At 37.1% G+C, this 23509-nt stretch overlaps 2 protein-coding genes across 3 annotated transcripts in view; both read left to right on the plus strand.

Annotated features, from left to right (window-relative positions):
* The first annotated feature begins 358 nt into the window (after positions 1-358).
* On the plus strand, positions 359-12711 carry prtfdc1b (phosphoribosyl transferase domain containing 1b). The gene is made up of 9 exons (XM_042498452.2): positions 359-532; positions 770-876; positions 2653-2836; positions 3798-3863; positions 7787-7804; positions 9855-9937; positions 10153-10199; positions 10343-10419; positions 11881-12711. Exons 1-9 carry the CDS (start codon positions 470-472, stop codon positions 11926-11928), a joined length of 693 nt encoding a protein of 230 aa, XP_042354386.2. The 5' UTR covers positions 359-469; the 3' UTR covers positions 11929-12711.
* A 2687-nt stretch (positions 12712-15398) lies between these two features.
* arhgap21b (Rho GTPase activating protein 21b) overlaps positions 15399-23509 on the plus strand; it is a 50040-nt gene continuing 41929 nt past the window's right edge. For both annotated transcript variants that reach the window (XM_088085516.1, XM_042497085.2), the window contains exons 1-2: positions 15399-15633; positions 16632-16831. In XM_088085516.1, the coding sequence (XP_087941642.1) occupies positions 16760-16831 (72 nt within the window). In that variant the 5' untranslated portion in view covers positions 15399-15633; positions 16632-16759. The remainder of the gene's footprint in view (positions 15634-16631; positions 16832-23509) is intronic.

A 23509-nucleotide genomic window follows, 5' to 3' on the forward strand; every position in this document is an offset into this window, starting at 1 on the left:
AAAAATGTAGGGAAAAATGTCAAGAAGAAATGTCAAAAGCTAGGGGAAAACTATATTTATGTGTATCATAATTGCATATTCTAAATTATATAACACAGTTATAGTTTTAAAGCACCTACCACCGGTCATGTCTTTGCCTTTTAAAAAAAAAAAGTTGTTTTGTTTACAAATTTTCAGATAATAAGGTAATCTTGTACTTTTTTTTTACAAATGTCTTGCTCATTTTTGCGTCAAGAATTCAAGCCAGTTTGCTAAAGTTTCAAATGCGTAAGCAGCAGCCATGTGGTAAAGAAAAAAGTGTAATGTTGCCTCTGGCGGCAGCAGCATCGTATTACAGCACAGAGGGATGCAAACTGTCTGAAAGTTGTGAACATTCCTCCAGCCTGATGCTCCTCCTCTCTCCGCACGGTGCCAGGTCTCTCGGAGAGCCTGCACCACCACTTTCCCCGGACAAGAGCCTGTTTTGTGCATGCAGGAAAACAACATGGCAGACTCCGCTGTGCGATCCGAGCAAAGAAACGGCGGGATTTTGGTAATTTAATAAGAAAGAGCAGCGTGTGCAGGACGAGTGCTGCGTGCCGAGAAGTCGTACTCTTTCTCGGACGCACAGACGGCGACAGCAGACAACTTTTGCGCACCTTGAAGATTTATTTCCTGTGGAGGCACATGTGTGTCTCAGCCAAAAGATCGCAGTTTAGTGATGGCTGGTGTTTTACTGCTTGTAGTCGATCAGTTATGAAGTTATTTAATGTTTGTGTTTTCCTCTCAGATTAACGATGATTGGCCAGGCTACAGTTTAGACCTCTTCAGCTACCCTGCTCACTACGCCGGAGATTTAGACTGCGTCTTCATCCCGCATGGCGTCATCATGGACAGGTATAACACAACACGGGTCTAACCCAAAACCCTGCTCAGATGCTGTCAGAGCTGCCCACATGTTTCTGCTGTCAGCTTTGCTTTAATTTGATTTATTTTCAGCATGTAAAAAAAAAATAATTAGAGGAATTTATATGCAAAAGCAGACAGACTAAAAAAGAAAACAAACAAACAAACAAACAGACAATGAAAAACGTAATCCTTTTAAACCTGGGTTAATCAGCTTGATTTTCTCAAAAAACATGGACAGGAGGCAATGAGCAACTTGAGGAGAGTACGAATGTACAACAAAATTACCTGGAAAAAAAACAAAACAAAACAAACAATACAAAAAAACCCCATTGGAAAGTAAAAAAAAACATCAACAACAACTAACAAATAAAAAACAACAACAAAAACACCCAAACCAAAACATCCAAATGACAACACCAAAAACTAAAACAACAATAAAAAAGCAGGGAAATTACCTGGGAAATAATAACAATAATTCTGTTAAATATTTAACCCTGATCATTATAAGGTTATCTTGACATTTTACCAGCTTATAAAAACATAAACAATTCTATATCTTAAAGCAATTCTTGCAATTTGCAGCATATTTCTTCCATGTTGCTCATTGCCTTTCTTCACATGTTTATAGAAAAGAAAACAGTTTTCTCAGGGTTCACAGGTTAAAAAGTTGTTAAAGGCCTGTGAATGCAGCCCGAGAAAAGTGATGATGGTCCAGGTTTCAAAGGGTTAAAGCAAAAGAAATGGTCAGACACATGGTGACTAGTGTTAGTGTGTTTTTCTGTCTTTGAATTTTCCCTTCAGAGACAGAGATGAGAAAACAAAAAAACAAATAGTAATTTGATTTGTAAATGAAAAACAAGCAATTTTTAGTTTTCAGGATCGTTAATATCCTTTTTCTTCTATAAAAAAACCCCAAAAAACAAGAAAACAAAGATGAAGAAATAGCAGCTTTTTAAAATTATCTGAAACCGGAAGTTGTCCTGAAAAAGAAAAATTCATTGCATGGGTCCAGAGTGAAAGTTGAACTTCTTGTCATAACAAACACTGTCGTGGCCATATTCTGACATCATTTTAGACTTGTCAAAACAGGATCTATCATCTACAGAAATTACGTTAGTTGCCTTTGTATTGGGAAGTCAGAGGTTTTCTGCATTTATTTTTTTGCACAAGAGAAATGAAAATTTCATTTGTATAATCACGATTACATCTGTGACTACCCCACCCTGGCTGTTTGTCTGACCAACAGTCCAAAACCCAAATATATTCAGTTTATTATCATCTATGAGAAAAACAATACATAAAACATTCCCACTGAAGAAGACAGAAGTCTAAACTCTAAAAAGATTATCAAAATAATTGCATTTAATGTTCTTCTTCTTTTCCTTTGTCACAGGTTTAATCACAGTTGTTGATTTGGCATACATTAGTATGTAAACAGTAACCCAAAACATTCACTTATTATTCCACTGATAAATGAATATTGCCTAGCTATATAAAAGTAGATCTTTTCAGAAAGAAATTGTTTAAAAGTTCCCCGATTTGCACCAAAACTTGATGTTTTCCAGCCTGTGGCTTAAAAAGTCCAAATGACTTTTTTTTTTTTTGCTGTTTTTGAGATAGCATGCAGACTTACAAACAAGCATACAGTCTGCAAACAGGAGAGTAAACATCACTGTGCTGTCCTGGACAGATTGTGATGATAGGAAGACTCAACATTTCTTTAGAAAATTAAAGAGAAAGTTCATGTTTTCATTTTGTTTACAGGACAGAACGTTTGGCTCGAAACATCATGGATGACCTGGGGGACCACGACATCGTGGTGCTGTGTGTGCTGAAGGGAGGCTACCAGTTCTGTGCCGACCTGGTGGACAGGATCAAGGCTCTCAGCTGCAACTCCAACCGCACGATCCCCATGAGGGTCCACTTCATCCGTCTCAAGAGCTACCTGGTGAGCCTCCGCCCGCAGAGACAGCACTCACATGCTGACAGTTTCACACACTGTGGCATGTGTGAAAGTGGAGAGGCACTCGTCACGCTTAATATTATCAGTCGTGATGGTTCCCATGAGTCCCGTGACTTCGCCAGAAGATGTGTGTTATATTTTGTACGACACGATGACAGAGGAATCTTTGTAGAATTTTGCCTTCAGTGTGCTGCGTTCATGTGGTGACTGAGCCACAGCGGAGAAAATACAGCAGACTTTTAAAGGGAAACTTTGCTAATTTTCAACATGGACTCTGTTTTTCCATGTGTTTGTGGTTTTTAAAATTGGTTCAGTATTGAACGAGACCAGCGCATCCAGCAGCTGCAAAACAGGTTGTACAGTAACCGCTCAGAGCATATTTGCTCAGCCAATTCAAAGCACTCAAAGTGCTTGTTTTTACCACTGACAGGCTCAAATTTGATTCTGTCGAACAACATTTTGGAAAGGATCCCTACAGAGAAAGATCTTTTTGTTAACCCTTTGAAACCTGAGAACATTGGCTTGATTTCCTTTAAAAACACAGGAAAAAGGCAATAAGAAATTTAAGAAGAAATAACCCCAAATTAGCGAAATATTTTTGTTAAAGTACAAGAAAATTACCCCAAAATCTGAAAAAAAACAAACAAAGAAATTAAACAACAAGCAAGCAAACAAGGAAATGGCCTGAAAAAAGTGCTTAAAAATAATAATTCTGTAAAATGAATTTATAATTATTAGATTATGTTATTTTTAGCTTAAATAACAAAAGATTTACTTATTTCTCGCAATTTGTGAAACATGTTTGCAGAGTTGCTTGTTGCCTTTTTTCTGCATAAGAAATCAAACTCATACTTTTTTTTAGGATGACACATTTCACTGGCATTATAACAGTTACAATAACATCTAAGCACTCAGAAAAATGTGTTGCTTTTCTGTATTTCCTCAGAATGACCAGTCGACAGAGGATCTTCACATAGTCGGAGCAGAGGATTTGTCTTTTTTAGCTGGAAAGGTAAAACTCTTCTTATCTCCTCCAATGAAAACAGCTTGACTTTTTATAAAGAGCAGCGTGTGAGTCCAGTAAGACATTATCATACGCAGCATTACAGTAAAACAAACACTGATAAATGGCGTGGAGATGGTGGGTGTTGATAGATGACAGCCTCAAGAGGGCAGCCTTCCCTCTCGTCTGTTATCTCGTCTCTTTCCTGAGGAAACAGTTCAGTGCCTCCCTAAAGGAGATCAAAGATGGCAGTTTCTGGCAAACCCAGCAGTGATCAGATACCAGCTGTTGTAATGTAATTATTTAAAGGTCTCTTCCACTTTATCCCAGTGGAAGAAACACGTCAAATCTGTATAAATGGAAGGATATACTCGCTATCACAGTAGATCAGGATGACAGCAGTCGGCAGGCTCACTCTTCATCTGCTGGTCTTTTTTATCATGTAATCAAAGTCTGTGTGTGTGTGTGTGTGTGTGTGTGTGTGTGTGTGTGTGTGTGTGTGTGTGTGTGTGTGTGTGTGTGCGTGCGTGTGCGCGTGCGTGCGTGTGCGCGTGCGTGCATGTGTGTGTGCGCGCTCTGACTGTTACCAGATTAGACAGTGTTAACTATTAACTAAAGGTGAAATTTCCGACCTGATTATATATCTGCAGGTGGTCATGATGAACAGAAGGTGTTGTGAGATGATTCCTGGGGTTGAAAATTAGGAAAAATCTTTCTGATACACAAAATGATCTTTAATGTCGAGACTTCTTCTAATCTTTGCTATTTTCTCGTGAAATACTTAAGAGATTTACCTCTTCAACTCGTAGACAAGTACTCTACAACAAGGAATAGCAAGCAGGTATCATTATACTCAGTGCTGGATAGTAACTAGTTACACTTAACTAGTTATGGTAATAACATTATCATATGAATGTATAAGAATATAATATAATGTAATCAGTTACACTAAGTGTGTAGCCACTGGTGCTCCAGTGTGTTTGCAGGTGCAGTTTCTTGAATTTTGTCTTTTTTTTATATGAACTTGCATAATGTGGTGTTGTGTCTTTCCTGTTTCTTCTTCTTTAAAAAAAAAAATGTATTTATTTATTTGTTTTTATGCAGTATGTTATGGAACTTTTTCTGTGTCGTTAAGAAAGACATGATTATAGTTATTTCCACAACACCGATGTCACGCAGCAACAACTGGCTGGAAGTTGACTTTGAGATTGCACAAATATTGTTTGGTTGATCTTTTCAAAAAGGTGGTTAAAAGAATGTAAAAAAGGGATGCTGGATTCACAAAGTTTAACAAGACAGTCAGCAGTTTGAAAAAAACATTTTTTTGATGCAAAGAAGCAAATGGCATAAGCAGCTCCAATTATACTGCTTTTCCATGTTTTGATGTGATTAACAACATGTTGGGACATGTTAATCAAAGTCTGCATCACTACAGCAAATGGGAAAATTGTCTATGTAAACAGCTTAATAGGACTATTGTCTTTTTCTGAATAAGTGCAAAAACTGGGACATTTATGCTTGTAAATGTAGTCAAACACATACATCACTGTATAAATGAAAAAGATGAAAGTTTAGATTAAATAATTTAGTGTTAAAGAGGTTGTTTGTGAGAGCATTTCCTTCCACGTTGCTCTAAAATGTTCCATAGGCGTCAGCTGGGTTAAGATCTGGTGACTGTAAGAGGCGTAGTTTTTCACTTGTCACATCATTTTCATAACTCTGTAAACCATTCAAGAAGGCCTGGCGCATGAATTCATCTGCATTTGATATGTTTCTTCGCTTATTCATGATTTTCCATTAATTTGTCTCCTGTCTATATGTCCGTTTATGTGGGTGTGTGTGCATTGGGATAAATTACCACTACTACAGAAGTCACACATAAGTATTTCTAGGTAATATACATCAGCTGATCTGAATCTCACAGTCATGCACACATCTTAGCCGAGCACACACACACACACATACTAAAGTGCCCTGAAGCGAGGCGTGGCAAAAATGTCTGAAACATGAATAGGATATGAGGTAGTAAGCTTGAGTCATTGCCGGCTGCTTCACTCACAGTATTTTAAGTGTGCTTGTGAAATCCCTGAACTCCCTGTGATGTACGGCTAAATTTAGTCACCTGTTTGTAACAGAACGCTGCAATGTTTTGCTGGAAGAAGTGAACTAATGGTGTGACAAGAAACACATTACATAGTTTACGCCTTGCCTCCCTACAGTGTATCTGACAGACTTCCCCTTTTAATGTATAGCTTATTCCTTTTTTATTCCACCCAGGGTTTACTGCACTCTAAAAAAAATCTGTATGAATAATGAGGCCTAAACAAAGCATGACTACACACTTGGCTGAATCCTTTGTCTGAAATGTAGAGTAAACTGCTACAGTTATGTGGCTGTAAAAGTTTTTTTTTCTTTCTTTTATTGTGACCTAGCTAATGCCTAACATACACTAGAAGAGTTTGAAAAGACTTAAGACAGACTTAAGTCCAAAGGCAATGTCATTTCTTTTAGTCACACACCACAAGATTTTACAAAGACTTGGGATCTTGCATTATTTACAAGACTGCAGTAAAAAAAAATTTGAGATTCATGCTCCTGGTGGAAATTATTATGCCAAACTCCCCTCAAGACATATGGTATAAATACTATTCCTTTCTTTACCGATACCTGGACATGTATCAATGACCAGTGGAATACCATTGTGTTAAAAAATTAAATTAATAATAGCTGTGCACTTCTGTGGCATGGCTCAGGTCAAACCCTTTGTAAAACATGAACAAAATGCATACAGCTGATCAGATTGATGGATGAGATAAGCTATTTTAGACCCAGCACAATGAACAGTTAACAGGGTTCCTTCAGTCATGAAAAACCTGGAATAGTCCTGAAAATTCACAGTCCTATTTTCCAGGCCTGAAAAATCACTGACAGTTTTGCAAAATTCTGGATTTTTTTGAGTGTAATGAAATAAATTATTACACTTGTCTTCCCTGGATAAACTTCCATGTAATTTAACAAACATACAAAGATTTGAAAAGGTTGCTGTTTAGTTTTCATACATTTGGAGCAAAGTATACCACGCAGTTCTGTTCGTGTTATATGTTGTGAATGGTCATTAAATTTGTTCATGGTTCCTTGAAAAGTCATGGAAAAGCATCACTTTCACAGTTATTGGTGTTCTGCTGCTCCGTCTGTGCCCAGAGTATGTTCTGTGCTCTGTGAGTGTGGTTAAATAAATAACCAAATGGCCAATAGTGCTCCTCATTAAAGGTTCAACTCCAAAAATGTAAAATAAAAACGTGGTGGCAGATGTTTTAATCATGGCGGGCCGCTACAAATAAATGAATGTCGGGGGAAACCCTGGCTGGCATAAGTTGAACTGAAGCGTGGATTATGACTCTTAACATAAATAGTGTCTAGCTGTCTCCAGTTGATTAGACAAACATTTGCAGAATCTTAGCTATTTCAGTGTGACATTCAAAGAAAGACTGTAGGGACATCATGGATTTCCAATGTGGTCAAGGCTGACATTTATCTATGGCAATAATTTCCTTGCATAATCACTGACATCATAAAATCTAACAAAAGCCTTACTGATTTGGCGCTTGCTTTAATGAATGTGTTTGTTAATGCTCATGTTTCAACACTGCTTTTGCTTTAATTAAAAAAGAAGCTCTTAGATTATCATTTCCTTTAGATTTATTTTAGTTTAGTTTGTTGCTGTACAAGAAAAAAAGCATAAAGGTAATTAAAATTATTTTTCTCTTTTTTTGCTGCAACTGCTTAATTTGCTTCATAGTTTTTACATTTGTCTGTGCGACTGTTATCTTTGAATGTGTGGCTGACTGAAAGATACAGCGGTGTATCTGTCCCTAACCAACAATAATTGTTTGCTTCCCTCCCTCTCCTCTCTTCCCAACATGCTCCCATAGAACGTACTGATTGTCGAGGTGAGTCAACCATGTTTTTGCTTCTCTGTTTTTCCTCTTCACCTAATGGGCCTATTGTATTTCTTGCCGTGGTTGGTTATCCAGGTCAAGAGGAGCCATTTAGAATTGTATTTTCTTCTGCAGGAGTTCAACATGAGGAAACTTTTTAAGTGGCTGACCTATATTGGGAAAATAATAAAAGTTTTTTCCAACATGATCACAAACTTTCTCTTGTTAGCCTGTGTTGGGAAGCAATGACATTTACAGGAAAGAAATCAACATGGTCACTCAGTCATGGTTACTTACTGTATGTTGACATGGCAAGATGAAACATTTTAAACGGTCATTAGTCAATGCACAAACATCTGTGAAGATGCCTCTGCAGTCATTCATTGACTGTATCTGCTGTTGCAGCAAGTAATGGAAATGTTTTACTGCAGTATTTTTAAATGAATGTATAATGTGAAAGGGATTTCTCATAATGGTGAACCCACGGAGGACTATAACCTAACTATCCAGTTCCCCTGAACTCTAAGGAGCATTTTTGAGTCTTTGAAGTCTTTGTTTTGGTTTGGTCTCAATGCTCTCATCTGTGTTTTTTCGTTCCCAACAGGCTAAAAAGCTCTAAAAATAAAATACACTGTATACTACCCCAGCTGACAAAGTTAGCGACTAGCTGGTCAGAGCATTTAAGTGCTACGTGACTAGATATTATCCTCAAGGAACCAAAACTACAATGCAATTATTGAAGGCATATTGAGGGGAAAAAAATCTTAGCATTACGAGAATAGTCATTCTATTTCATTAAACAAAAGCTGGATTTATATGCAAATAAACTCAAAAACATACAAGAAAATAACTCACAAATTTAATGTTGCAAAGTCAGGGAAGAAGTCGTGGTGGATGAATAGCTCAAGCACAGGACTTTCACCCAGGAGACAGGTCTTCATGACCTGTCAGGGTTGGTGTTCGTGTTAATGTCATATTTCAAAGTTCCAGGAAAAGCGTCCAGCTGATGGCCAAATAAAGTCTTTGAACTGAGATGGGATGCTTTGATTAGTTGATCAAACAATGGTCAAATTTTTGACCCAGTTTCTGCACACATTTATGCATTCAGAACACATAAACAAGGGACACAAACCCCTGATCTTCTGGAAGAAAGTCCCGGTCCATTCATCCACCAAAGCTTCTTCCCTCTTTGGACTTTGTTTTGCATTATACTAAGCCATGTTGAATTTCTGGTGGGAAATTTTTTTCTCGTGTATCTAAGTTTTTCAGGTAATATTACACTTTTTTTCTGTTGAAATTACAACTTTAGACTTGTGATGTTATGAATTTCTTACCAGGATCTGATTTTTTCTCTCCCTTTTTTCTCATAATGTGGTCTTAAAGGCATACTATGTGCTGTGACACGTAATATTCACTTCAGTTTTAATCAGTGTCTGATTTTCTTCTTCTCTTCATAACGGCAACACCACCCCTTCAGTTAATAACGTTTAAGTAAATGTAGGCCTGTTCCTCAAATAAACTGATGAGGTGATCCTCTTATTCTTCTCTGTCCAAAACTGACAGAATGACCACGGACGGCTCGTTAGCTGTCTATCTTGCTATTTTAATGCCCTGCTACCATGTTACAGAGAATAAGGAATAACGTGACAATAATACAGGACCTTCAGCCTCTGTCAAACCCCATGTATAGCGCTGCCACCACATGCTGCGGTCCATCCAAAAATGTTAAGTGTAAGTGTGTAAGATCAGTGAAGGCCATGTTGACCTACATTTACACGACAAAGATGACACAACATACTTCTGCTGCTTTGTCTCAGCACTACTTTTATCTCTTCCTCATACAAGAGGTCAGGGGCGTTTTTGTGTAAAATGTCACATGCTGGTTGTTAAATTTCCTTGTTTCCAGTGGAAGTCATTTTTAGAAAATTCTCATAAACAGTTGCATAATACAAGTACACTATGACCAACTTCTTCCTCCTCTCTTGTGAGCTGAATCTTTCTTTTGTCTGCATTTCCATTATGTAGCAATCCCAATCCAGTTTTTCTAATTTTCCCCTCACAGGCCATAGTTGGCACTGGAAAGACAATGAAGACACTCCTGAAGCATGTTGAGGCCTTCAAGCCCAAAATGATCAAAGTAGCGGGGTAAGTTAAAGACCTCAAAACTAAACCAGCCCACTTGTCCTGCTTTGTGAATCACTCAGTTGCTGCCTCTGAGTCTAGACAGAAAAAGAGAGAGAGAGAGACAGAAAAAGAATAAGTGACGCAGGTTTTAGTTACTCCTGTTTTAAAATTAAAACCTGTCCTACGCAACAGATAGACAGATGTTGTATGACAATGTCTGCTTTTATTTTCCTCAGACTACTGGTGAAGAGAGTGCCACACAACTCAGCATGTCGCCCCGACTGTATGTACCTGACTAACCCTTTCATGTGTTTATGAATCAGTGGTTCATTCACGCTCGCAACAATTGTTGCAGCTTGTCAGTCAGTGAGTCAGTGGACCATGGAAACATTTGCAATTTATGTTTTACTTTGTCTTTTATTTCAGATGTCGGCTTTGAGATACCCAATCGGTTTGTGGTTGGATATGCCTTAGACTACAATGAGTATTTTAGAGACTTGAATGTAAGTTGGTGCATTTTTTTTTTTGAAGACAACAGACTCTGTTTAGGGCAGAGAATATTAGTTGTTTTTCAGCAAAGGACCTCTGAAGATACACTAAAATACAGAGTAGAAATACTGGGGACACCCTCATGTATGTCTTTTTAAATTTATTTATTTATTTTTACAGATCTGTAGTTTCAGTTATGTGAAGGAACAACTCGAAATGTGTTTGAAAGATACTAGACATGTTTTATGAAAATATTTGCACCATCTCAATATAGAATACCCATTAAACAATGCAATTTACAACAATGTAATTAGCTGCAAGTAAGACTGTATCTAAACAAAAAATCAAAAGGCAAATCAGGAGAAAGGGGATAATTTGAAGTGCATCAGAACCAAGCGTCAACCTCCAGGGCTGAAAAGTAAAGCCAACACTTAAGTGCCATAATCTGTAGTTCAACAAATGGCCACTCGAGGCTAACTCCAAAAAAAAAAAAAAAAAAAAATTCCCACAGACCTCCATAGACCAACAGCAGACATAAACATGTTGACAGCCTGCATCAAAAACAGTTTTAATCTCTATGGCTAATTTCAACATTCATGACAACTGTAGGGCGGTGACATGTTTTTTATAACTCACCCCTAACATGTAATTAAGGCTTAAAATTAGACAAAATTAAGGCAGAGCCGATTGAGTGACGAGCTGTCTGTGAGGCGTCGCTACAGTCAGATCCACTCCTCCACAGCTCCGCCTTCTTGTCCAAAAATGATGAGAAGGGGGCCAAACCTGCCAGACCCCATGTAAAAAAAGTGTAAATTTAGTGTGTATAGAGCAGCATATTTTCAACATCTAAGTGGTGAATTAAGGGCTTATTTTAATCTAACCAGAGTTGGTGATTGTTGAGACAGTGGAAGGACGAACCAAGATGGCTTCTGTGAGTTTTATTTTGCTTCTGTCAACTTTGAATGAAGTGGATAAGGATAAACTTACTGTTTATTTAAATGGGATCTGGAGTGTTTGGCGGTGGTGATTTCAGGGCTGTTTCTGGTTGAACAAAATGAATATTTTTCTTTAATTTAAAAAAAAGGCATATCTCTGTAGGGGGCATTTCCATAAGTTGTTAGACACTTAGAATAACACCTGAGCCTGTGAGTAGCAAAAACAAGCACTTTTAGTGGATGTAAATTGATGGCACTGACATGCCCTGAGTGTAAATTGCAGCCTGGCTGTTACTCTCACTCAATACTGGACCAATTAAAAAAAGCGTTCCCATTAGTCCATTAGACACAAAAACATGAGAAAATAGGACTGAAAAATACCCTTTAACCCTGGATTTTTAAGTGTATTTGACATACAGAAATACACACAGAAACTCTTTAGCATGGTAGCAAATACTTTAACGAAGCAAGAAAAGGTTTGTTTTCCCCTTTGGTGAAACATTTTTGTATTTACTGCTCTTTCTCCCTTTTTTTTTTTAGCATATCTGTGTGATCAGCGAAAGCGGGAAGATGAAATACAAGATTTAAAAAAAAAAAACCTAACCCTGACTGCAAAAGAAGGCGTCTGTTACACAGATGTCATCCAACAGCAAGCCTGAACATTTTTCCTGGGATGCCACTCACTCACAGCTGCTATCGTGACATTTGATCTCAAGCATCTCCTGTTTTGTTGTAGCATTCCTTCTATGAATCTGTTTTAACAATAGACACTGAAGCTTAACGGGTCATTTTGTTTTAGCAAATCAAGCACATGTTGCAATTTTATTCTTCACGTTTACAGACGTTATACGTATGGAAAATGTTTAACGCTTTGGTACTGTTTACCTTTGTTAGTTTGACTCTAACACAAATGCCATCTCAATTCTAATACATCTTGTATGTAATGTAAAGAACTGTATAATCATAACTTGTATGAGTTGTTTTATGAGGAAATTAGTAATAGGAGTTTACATTTTTTCCACCTGTTGATGCCTTTTTGGTGTTTCATTAGCACATCAGCTGTCACCTTTAATGCTCAGGGGCAAACAAAGTAGTTTTGTAAACACTATGTTCTAACTACCTCTGTTTTTTCAGTGTTTTGGGTACATCTGGATACTTTTATAGTTTCTGTATTTTCCTTTTATTATTTAACACACTAGGAAAGAGTTTCTAGCAATTGGGTGGTATCTATAACTACATTATTCTCACACTCTCTCTTGAATTACAAAATGTATTTTTAGAGACAGAAACAACTTGTCATATAAAAAGAAGAGCTCTGAGTCATTGAAACATGTTGAATGGTGTGATTAAATCATGCTTTTTTATACAGTTCTTGTAGTATCGAGGTGCTTGGGTGTTGTACTTGCTGGTGGAGATAATATTACAGGAAACTGGCTCCTCAAAGGACTCCTCAATTTCTAAAACGCCTAAACTTTTTGTTAACTGGTGAATGATTGTATCTTTCTGGGTTTTAAGACTGGTCAAATCTGCATCCTGAACCACCGGGTTCATTGTTTGTTTTTCAGAAAAAGGTAAATGAACTTGTAAAAGGAACAAAAGAGAGTCTGTTGTGTTGAGCTGCTGTGCTCTTTGTACACACCTGACATATGACTCCCAGTCTTTAAGCAGGGAACACAAAGTGCCATAAAAACAAAACCGTTTTTCTCTTGGCCTCGAGGTCTGCTGGGGATTACAGTGAACTGACTCTCTGACCTTTTAACCGAATTTAGCTCCAAGAATTAACGACTTGATAAAGTGCTCCAAGAGAATTATGTTGTAGTAAAGGGCCTGCATTGAGTAAAAATAAAGAAGTATTACAAGAAAAATGTACTTAAAATATCCAAAATATGTGCTAAAAATGCCCATTTTGAATATTACTATATATTAAATGATTGTATTATGATGCATTAATGTGTTAATACCATTTTACTGCTGTAGCTGGTTAGACGAAGCTAATTTTAGTTAGTCTTAATAATGTTTGCTAGTTTAATCTTTCACTAATCACTATGCAGAGTGTGAAACACAAATGTGCTGTCTTTTTGCCAAAAATTTGCAGATGAAGTCAGCTATTACAAATGTTGCGAGGTTGATTCTCAAGTTAGTTTAAGTGTTTTTTCCAAAAGAAACCTTCTTCCAGTATTTTATAAGGGACTGTTTGTTATTTATGGGAGGGCAGGGGGTGGTCCAAAATGGGGCAGGCACTTCAAATATTTTTTTTAAAAACTGGGAAGGAAGTTATATTTTTTGATTTGGCTTAAGGGAGGGACATTTAACTATAAATGGTCATATTTTGTTTAAACTTTAAATACCCTCTGAACCCCAAAACTTACAAGTGGGTTTGAAAAGCATGTTTTCTGTAAAAAATATCTGAAATCACACAGTTTATCATAGCCAGAAACTGTGAATTGTTTTTTAATGGTTGAGGAAGGGTCATGCACAGAGGGCTAAACCAATTTGAAAAAGTATACTTAAGTGTACTTAATATAAGTATCCTTAGTATACTTCCATTTGTACATGATTAATATACTAAAAGTGTGCTATTTTTGATGTACGAACAATATACTTGATATACTAATCATGTCAGTGCCACAAAAGACAATACAAGATACAATTAAGTGTACTTGATTGTACAATTTTGAGACACCATCAAGACACATTTAAATATACTTCAGTACGTATTTTATTACTGATTCTGCATTTAAAAAAGAAGATACTTTAATCTAAGTTTGTTTCTACTTTTAATTTAAGTACTCCTGAAATGCATAACAAATTCTAATAAATTGTACTTAACATGCATTTTTAACACACTGTACTTTAATTGTAAATTTATTTATTGTATAATGGTATCAAGAGTTAACTGAAAAAAAATTGAAATAAAAGAAGAAAAATATATGTTTTAAAAAGTATGCTTTAAGTTAAGCACAAAAAGTACAAAAATGCTTGTAATAACTTTGGTATACTTCAGTTATATTTTTAATACAATAATGTATATTACTTTTTGACCTGGGCAAGGAAAAATATTTGTAACTCATGGTAGGTCATGGTATGAAAACAAAACAAAAAGTGGAGTCACACTCCAGCCACCACTTTACTCTGATAAAGTTCAATCCCCAAGAAGATTGCATGTTTTTTGTTTGTTGTTTTTTGTTTATTTAAAATGTGAAATCCTGCCTTCAGAGAAAATAGTGGGCTAATAGTTGTCAAACCCGTTGGAGAAAAAAACACAAAACTCAAGGTACAAGTATCTCAAAGTGTATTGGTGTATTTCCAACACTTTGAGAAGTAGATCAAAGATATGCTCTGTCTGTCAGGTACCAATAGATAAACATTTACATTTTATTTTCCAAGGCTTATATCCACAGTAGAGCTACTGAAAGCAGAACTGGCTGGACAGGACAGCTTTGTGAAAGTCTCCTCCCTAAACTGACCTCTGCAACAAAAGCTGCCAATCCCAAGAACAGGTGGTCCCTTATGGTGGAGAAGAATAAAGGGGACATTTGTCAGGGCCCTGAAAATCTGAGCTTTAAATTTGGTCTTTAGCCACAATCTGTTCTTAATCTGTGTTTGTAGTAAAGGACTGTCGGTGTTAAGTGTTTAATTTGATTTTTCTGATTCGGGGGTTTATAATGGCAGCACGATGGGAGTAAAGATTATATATTGTGTGGTATGTGTGAACTCACATTCCTCATCCACTGCCATCCACATGCCAGCCCTGCTCGACCTCCCTCTGAACCAGGACATGTGACTCCCTGCTCGGCCTTGTTTATAACAAACGAAAGCGGGTAGGATTGTAAAAAGTCTGAAATGTGATCAGTGTGTTTGTGTTACTTCTACTTTGTCGCCTCCAGAAAGTGTGTATTTGCTCCCCTAGTCGTTTAACTCAGTTGGAGCGGTTAAAAAACACCACCTTTTACCAGCGCAGTTTACTTTTTGTAAACTCGCACCTGATTGGCCCGCTCAAATTTACAACGCCGCCTCTGATTGGCTGAGAGAGTCCTGTTGACCGAAGGTGGACTCCCAGAGAGTCGGGAACGCTGGAAGCAAAAATTTCCAGCTACGAAACTGCACCATGCGCCTCCCCTGAGTGGGTATGGATTAATCACCGGGAAGCCGTTTGTACTCATACTATATTAAATTATGAAAACGTCTGGCCATCTTGGATCTCCAACGCTATGTTTTTACGTTGTCTTCTCGCTTTTATGGACAGCCGCCGCCGCTGTTGCCCGCCTGTAATGACGCCTCGTAACTACACAGGTAACTTTGTTTAAACTCCAGCCGTTAGCATGGATGCTAACCGCAGCGCCTAGCAGCCTGTTGCCTTACTTGGTTTGGTTGTTGCTTTCATCCACTTTATAAGCTTTACACTCAGCGTCTATAAAGTACGCAATGTTAAAAGTGACTACGGTGTGTTACACTGTCATTTAAACTCAAGTGTGGTGGTATTTTATCAAAAGTAACACTGGAAAAGCTACTTTTGTTGGTCGCCTGAGAACAACAGCTCGACGCGCTCTGTTCGTGCCTCAGTTGAGCATCGATCTCAAACATTCAAATTTCACCCTCTCTAAATCACAATACCCATGGTTTCAGATCGAAACATAAACATTTTAATGAACCTGTGTGATTTGTGCTTTCTAACTTCGGGTTAATGTGTTTGATGTTACTTTATTTCAACTGTGACAGACCTAAATTTCGCCCAGTCTGTAGTTCACTTGTTGCTGGCCATTCATTATGTAGTGTTGACTACCCACGTTGTTGTGCATCAGGCTGAAGACAGCAAGCCTAAATTGTTGTTGCATGAATAATGCGGTGACAATGTAGTTTGTCAACACTGTTTTCACTGTCCTCGAAACTTTAAGTGATACTCAATTAAGTGTAGGAGTATTTTTTGTAGCAGTAAGCAGTTTTCTTAACTAACTTGTGTTCACATTTGATCATACAGTGTTATTACGCTAAGTCAGCCAGTTTCCCAGCGTCTCAGTGCAGAGCTTTGTAAAGCCACAAACATCAGGTAAAAATAGTTAGTTAATAGTTAGTTAGTTAGTTAGGCCTGTTTCATATAGTGATTGTTCAAAATGAAGCAAGGATGGTCTATTGTTATGTTAGACTACTGAGGTATCCATTCATGTTATTTTACAGACCCATGAACATTGTGAGAGCTATATTTGAGCACTTAATTTGAAAACATGCCTGTATGTCAACACAACAAAATGCTGTGATTATAACACATGTCACTGCTGCTCTCTTTACAACAGATGGATTAAGACATCAAGCAAAAATGGAGGTTTAAACTGAACAGAGTGGAACATATTTTCTTGCATCCTCCTGGAGTTACCTTTTGGATATGGGCGTTCATGGATAACAGGATTTTAAGTGAATTTGAATGATGGCATCGCGTTGGGTTCATTCTTGTGAAGATGATGAGAGACAACAAGCAAGATCTTCTTTCTGTGAGGTAAATGACACAACTCAAACTTAAGGCTTTGTGTTTATTTGTAAGATGAATAACATTTTTCAAATGGTGATCACAAAAGTAATTTTTGGGGGGCAACTGACTCTGGTTACCCTTTCTCAGTTTGGTGTTGGAGGGGGGTTAGTGTGTTTGACACTTAGGCCCAGCTGTTTGTCCTTGTAACAACTCCTGCTTGTTTATACTATTTATCACGCCAGTGTGTCAATATTTTTTGTATTTTTGATAAATATAGCTGTCAGATTTTCATATTTATTTCTTAACCTGCAGATTTAGAGAACGAAACACAAGTGCCCATCGCAGAACTATATTTAATTAGTTTAAATTTTTTCATCACTCATCACTGGTTGGTGTAGGAGGACACAATGGCAATGAAGCAGTTTATACAACACCCCTCTTTCCCATTTTTAAGCTGTGACCCCTGTAATACCAGACAGGACACCATCTGCTCCTCTGAAAGCTTGTCGCCTGAATGAAGACCTTCATGGTAAACTGGGTAGCAACCCTGTACTCTTTGAAATGAAGGGCACCTATTTATAGAATCAGTAGTTTTCTTTCATTCCCTCAATTGCCTTTAATCAAATATTCAACTCTTCACTTAAGCCTCCCCCCTCCCCCCTTTTATGTGAACAGTCTGTAAATGATGGATCTAAAGCTCCTTATGTTGTCACTTCAAACTAAATTTGATTTTAGATCATTGGGGAGCATGCGGGAAAACAAATGACACGTCAGTACTCAACAAGATATCAAATCAATTAGCAAGTAATAGACTCAGTCTTACCAGGTTTGTTTTAAATTTATTTATATTTCTGAGTCTTTTCCAGAGGTCCGGAGATTTTTTTTTTTTTTTTTTAGAAAATCTGACAACATAAATCAAGAACAAAAACTCCTTTTCACTGGGAGGGAAAGACGAGCACAATGATATTTTAACATAGGGCTTATTCAGAGGTCTTTGTGCAGAGACAGCTTGTGTTGGACCCCTGTCCTTTTCACAGTCGCAGCTAAAAAAACAAACTCAGACAGCATGCTTACCTTTGCTATTACGACCATCTGGATACAGCAGCTCAACTTCTAAATGAGTTTAATGAATTAATGTAAAAGCACCTAAAAATTCAGACGCAGAAAATAACTTCAGAAATATTCTTTTTGCAGTTGCGAAAAATTGCATAATACATAACAGCCTGTTTCAGAACTTTACTTTCTAACTGTGTACTATGGTAAGAGGAAAATCCTCGGTACAGTGCAGCCAGTGGAAATCCTTCTTTTAGCAGTCCCTCTAATAAGGCTGCCACACTAACCAATTCATGTGCTAATTTTGAGCCGGAAACCCCCTGGAGTCTCTGTTCCTAGGATTTTCTGGAAATAATGACACTGTGGAATTAATGGCTTTATAATTCGAACTGGATGTTTTTTTAATCACTTTTTGAAAGTGTCGTAGCAAAAAAACAAATTGCGGTGGTCACTGTTGATGAAGATGATTAGGATAACTGGCTGGGCCTTTGTTTTTATCCTGAATTCATGTCTTTTTGAACAAGCAGCAGAACGAGGATGGGTTAATAACTCAAATGTGAAGCAAAGAGAGAAACCCGTTGATAAAAAAAAATGTAAAAATGAATGGATTTGAGACAAAATTGGGCATATAAGGATCAGAAATGTTTTATTGTCAAGTAGCTTTGCGCTTACAAGGAATTTGACTTGGTGATGATTTGGTGCACAACATCTAAACACAGTGCAACAATATAAAGACATAAGTATGAAATAAAATAAAGGACATTTAAAACACACTATGAAAAAAGTATATAACAATATGTAAATATATAAAGTTATAGAAGTGACTGTTTCTAAAAGTGTACAGTTATGCAGGAATGTGCAACTTAAAAAAAATGTTTTAATTACACTGCAATTTTACAGTGTGGTATCACAGAAAATTATATGTTGTGATATTTAGAAACTATTTTTCTAAAAAAAATCAACAAAACCAATTCAAATAAACAAAAACATAAAAATATATTTTACTTTCCTCCCTGCTGTTTCCCATGAATAGCTTATTTTATACCTGTAAGTCAACACTTTATAAGACTGTAACAGTTATTTCTTTCCCCTTTTATTTCGACTTTTTCACAACCATTATGGCCATTGGCCTGTTAGATGATCCTTGTATATTATGTTGTATATAACAATAACTGGATTTTAAAAAAATCATTCATTAGTTGAGTTCATAGACTGTGGTCGAGCTTCGTCTTCAGCTTTTGCTGGTGATTTGATTTCTTTTCTACACTTAAGTATTTGTCCACTTTATCAGCTGAATACTTCATGGTATTCAAACACTGCAGCTGAGTCCAAATAGCAGACAAAGTCGACCTGATGTCTCCCTCCTCGACTTGGATTCCTCCGGTCAGATATTGAGTTTGCAGCACAGAGATTTTTGATTGGTTGCTGATCAGTCTGCTGTTGTGTGGCATGTTAGTGGTAAAGATTTACTCTGAGCCTCTTTATTATATCACACTATACTGCAGGATCCATTTCTGCCTCCGATATGATGACTTTTTCGTGATTTACAATACCTGCACTGCAGCTTGCTATGCTCCAGTAGAACGACAGAAATGAGAGTGAAGTGAAATGAATTACTGCTCCTTATGATGAAGCGTAATCCATATTTAGCTCTGTAGGGTGCTATTGACAAACAGACCCCCCCCCCCTCTCGTCCCTACAATCTTTGCATCATTAAAGCTCAGTTTTTAATCTAATTTAGGCAGGCTGTCTTTTACAGACCCCTCTGTGCAGGCATTGTATGGTTAACTGATGGCAATCGGAAAGGAAAATTGACCCTCAATTGGATAGACGAAGTCTGTTACTTCCTGTTGTCTTATGGTTGTGTCTGTGATGTCTCAGGGGAAAACATAAAAGATGGGCCATCCAATTCAGTTTTTTTCTCTTGCCACAGTTTCTGAGCAGTAGAAACATCAATGTCATCTTGAATGGAAAAGCCTGTTATGTTCTCTCTGTCATGCTCACCTCGTAGCTTGAACATATGATAATTGGAGATGCCTAAACAGAGGGGGATATTTTAGAGAGCTGACATCTGTTTTCCTTTTGTAAGATCAACTGCTCAGTCCTGCTAAATCCATTCTTTATAGGCAATGTGACAAGTTAGAGATCTGTGGTGTTCACAAAAGCGACAGTTCCAATGTCTTTGTTTAAAAATGTTTAATGTTATACAACTTTTCATACAAGCAAAACTTAAAACATGTACAAGTCAGAAAGTGTTCAATATACAGCTTTGGCAAAACTTTGCAAGAGACCTAAACAGCTGTGTTTTTGAAATAACCCTTCTCAGGAAACCAAAGGCATCAGTAGTTTCCTCCCACACATGAGAGTGGGATGTATAAGCAGTCCAGTCTCATGGCTAAATTCTGCTGTAGAAAGTTTACTTGTCGCTACAGTACTTTTTCTCTGTGATAAATGGCATGGTCGCTGGCCTGTTTATTTTAAATATATATTTTTTGTGCTAAATTTAGACTTGTGCAAGGGTGATGCACAGCCTAATTCATTCAGTGTTACTGTTTCCAGCTGATGCAATATGGCATCCACATGTTGTACTTTGTTTCTGGGTTGATTTTTTTTTCCTGGGTATTCCAGGAAGTGTGGAAAAACAAGTATTATTATGGATTGCCGATTAAAAAGCTAATGTAAGGCTAAAATCGAACCACACCGTGGCCGCATGTCTTAAACATCACCAACACAATAAAGCGTGATGATGTTATGTAGTGTCATTTCGCCGCCTTTTTAGATGGGTAAAAGCTTCAAAGTTCATAAGCTGGGGTATCTTATCTCCTGGAACAAAGCAAGAAAATCTTTTAAGCTTGTGTGGACTGCAGACCTTATTTCCGGCATGCTATAAAAAAAGCTATTCAAAAACCTATTGACTTTGAGATGAGGGTACCGGAAGTACAAAAATGCTTACTAAGGCCTCTTTGAACTTTATTTTAGCAAGGTTATAATGACCATACATATATATTTATCAGTAGTCTCTTTACTAAAATACAACCAGTATACAGTATTAAAAATGCAAATATTTCAAAATAAAACAACCTCATCAGCCTTAAGTTGCAAATATTTACTGTGACCTCCATTTCCACTTGGCATGTCTTGAACTCTCTTAGGCAATATGAGATTTACAACACTAATCTCCTGGTGTATTGACACCACGTAGCATTCAAGACATGTCCAAAGCTCAATATTAATTGTTTGAGCTACCTTTTGTTATGGTTGTGTGATTCCATGTTTCACACTAAATATTGACTTCAGTCAGAAGAAGCCATTTTGTTTTGATTTTTTTGCTGTTTTAAAACATTGTACATGTTCTCTGTATTCTTTGTATCCTCATAAAGAGACTAAGCAATAAATTTATATATTATCTTCTCATTACAACTTTTCTAAAACAAAAATTCTATGGTGGACTAAGATTTTTGCACAGTACTGTTTATATTTATTATGATACAAAGAATACAGAAAACATGCACAATGCATTAAAACACCAAAAAAGTCACAACAAAATGGCTTCTTCAGACTGAAGTCAGTATTTACTATGAAACATTTAATCGTACAACCATAACAAAAGCTAGCAATCAATACTGAGCTTTTTGGACATGTCTTGAATGCAATCTGGTGTAAATACACCAGAAGATTACTATTGTAAATCTCATATTATCTGCCCAAGAGAGTTCAAGACATGCTAAGTTGGAAGGAAGGTCACACTACATGCAATTTTAGCCTGCTGAGGTTGTTTTATTCTGATATATTTACATTTTTAATACTGTACACACATTTCCTGTATGTTCTGGTTGTATTTTAGTAAAGAGACCACTGAGAAATTACCATGACCATTATAACATTGCTAAAATAAAAAGTTAGAAGTAATAACGAATAATAAGTTAAGGTGGCCCAAGACTTTTGCACAGTACTAAAATTCAACTTATTTGATTACAAAAATTACATAAAAATGCCTTAAAGGTAATAATTCATTGCAACAAGGTGTTCATTATTGTGTGAACTCACTGTAGGTACTGAAGTCTGCAGCTTGTTCCAACATGTATGAAACAAAGAGTATGAATGTAGGTATCAGTTTCATTGTGACATTGGTTATTTCCCATCTCTACAATTGGTAAAATCCATGGGTATTTTTTTTTTATATTTATCCTTTATTTAATCAGGAATAGTCTCTTTTCTAAGGGAGCTATGGCAAAGACAGCAGCACAACAAATTTCACATAAAAAGAACGTAGAGTATCAAAGTATCATGTTTCCCACTGTAACAGTCATTATGTTTTGTCTTTTGCAGACAACGACACCAAAAGATCTGTTACAAAAGTGCCAGCATGTAGAGAGTCATATTGTCTGAACAGTAGCCATAGAACTTCATGTGTCCCATTTATATTTTACAACTAGAAGTGTGGCATGAACAGCAACACACACCACATGTCCACTCAGTCAGAGTAATGATGCTCCTAACCTTGTCTAGCATTACATAGCTGGAACGCCCAGGTCTCACCAGTGGCCCTCTGTATCATTACTTTAGGCTTTTCACAGTTAAGTGCTTGGTTTGGACGGGATGTGGTGTAGAATTTGGCAGCCCACAGAGAACTAGGTTTCTTCACATTTTAAGACAGTGTTCTTGTCTGATGTTTTTAGAGATGATGTCATGTGGTGCTTGTAATGTGTCATTTGGTGATGTCAGCAGAGGATTTTAAACATATAGGCCATACAGTGTGGTTTTATTGTGTTTGTTAAAATGGACAAGGTGGAAATTCCAGTTTTCCTCAGTTTGTACCTAGCCTCTAGATATCAACCTTTGTGGTGTGTAAACAGCTGTGCATGTGCAGTTTCACCCTAAAATTTCTGATGTTAGTGGGTGGTATTGGTTTGCCTGCCCTTTAATCTCTGCGGTAGGGGAACTGCTCATGTAGCCACCTTACAATCTCTCAGAAAATGACCACTTGTACTCTGACATGCTACTTAATGCACTGGTACAAATGATTTACCATTCGTCAACCAAGAAGAAGATTTTAAGAGCATTACACAATTGTTTTATGCATACAATCATTAACCAAGAACAGATTTCAAGAGCATTACACAATTGTTTTATGCATACACATTATGTATAAGAGATGCTGTCCTTAAAAGAGCTCTTTTTATAAATGCATGAGAATCGGTCTGGGTTTATAGCCATCATTCACCATTGCATTGTGAAACAAATGTAAGAAAATGTCTTACGAAATTGTCTGATGCCGTCCATGGGAGGCACATCAGTATAATTTTATGGCAGTCATGAATGAAACCTATTAAAAGCACCAGTTTTAGATAGTGATGCACTGCTACCAGTGTGTGTTCATTCATTATTTGGGGCATGTGTTTACAGGATAAGGATGCCAGTGACAGACCAGGCTTAGCCACACTAATATGTCATAATTTTAAAATGTATAACTATTACTACATTTACACCCAGCTTTGTCACTACTCTGGTGTTTGTAACCCTTGAAAGGGAGACCTTTGAAAAAACTGCTGACCCCCTTTAAGTTGAAAACCCCAGCATTGCATTTTAGCCTGGATGTGCGCAAACAAAGATTTAAGAAAAACAATAACGCAGACAACTATGTTTGTTTAT

This window comes from Plectropomus leopardus, chromosome 12, assembly GCF_026936395.1.
Source record: "Plectropomus leopardus strain MGB_pleo_1.0 chromosome 12, ASM2693639v1, whole genome shotgun sequence".
Lineage (NCBI taxonomy): Eukaryota > Metazoa > Chordata > Actinopteri > Perciformes > Serranidae > Plectropomus > Plectropomus leopardus.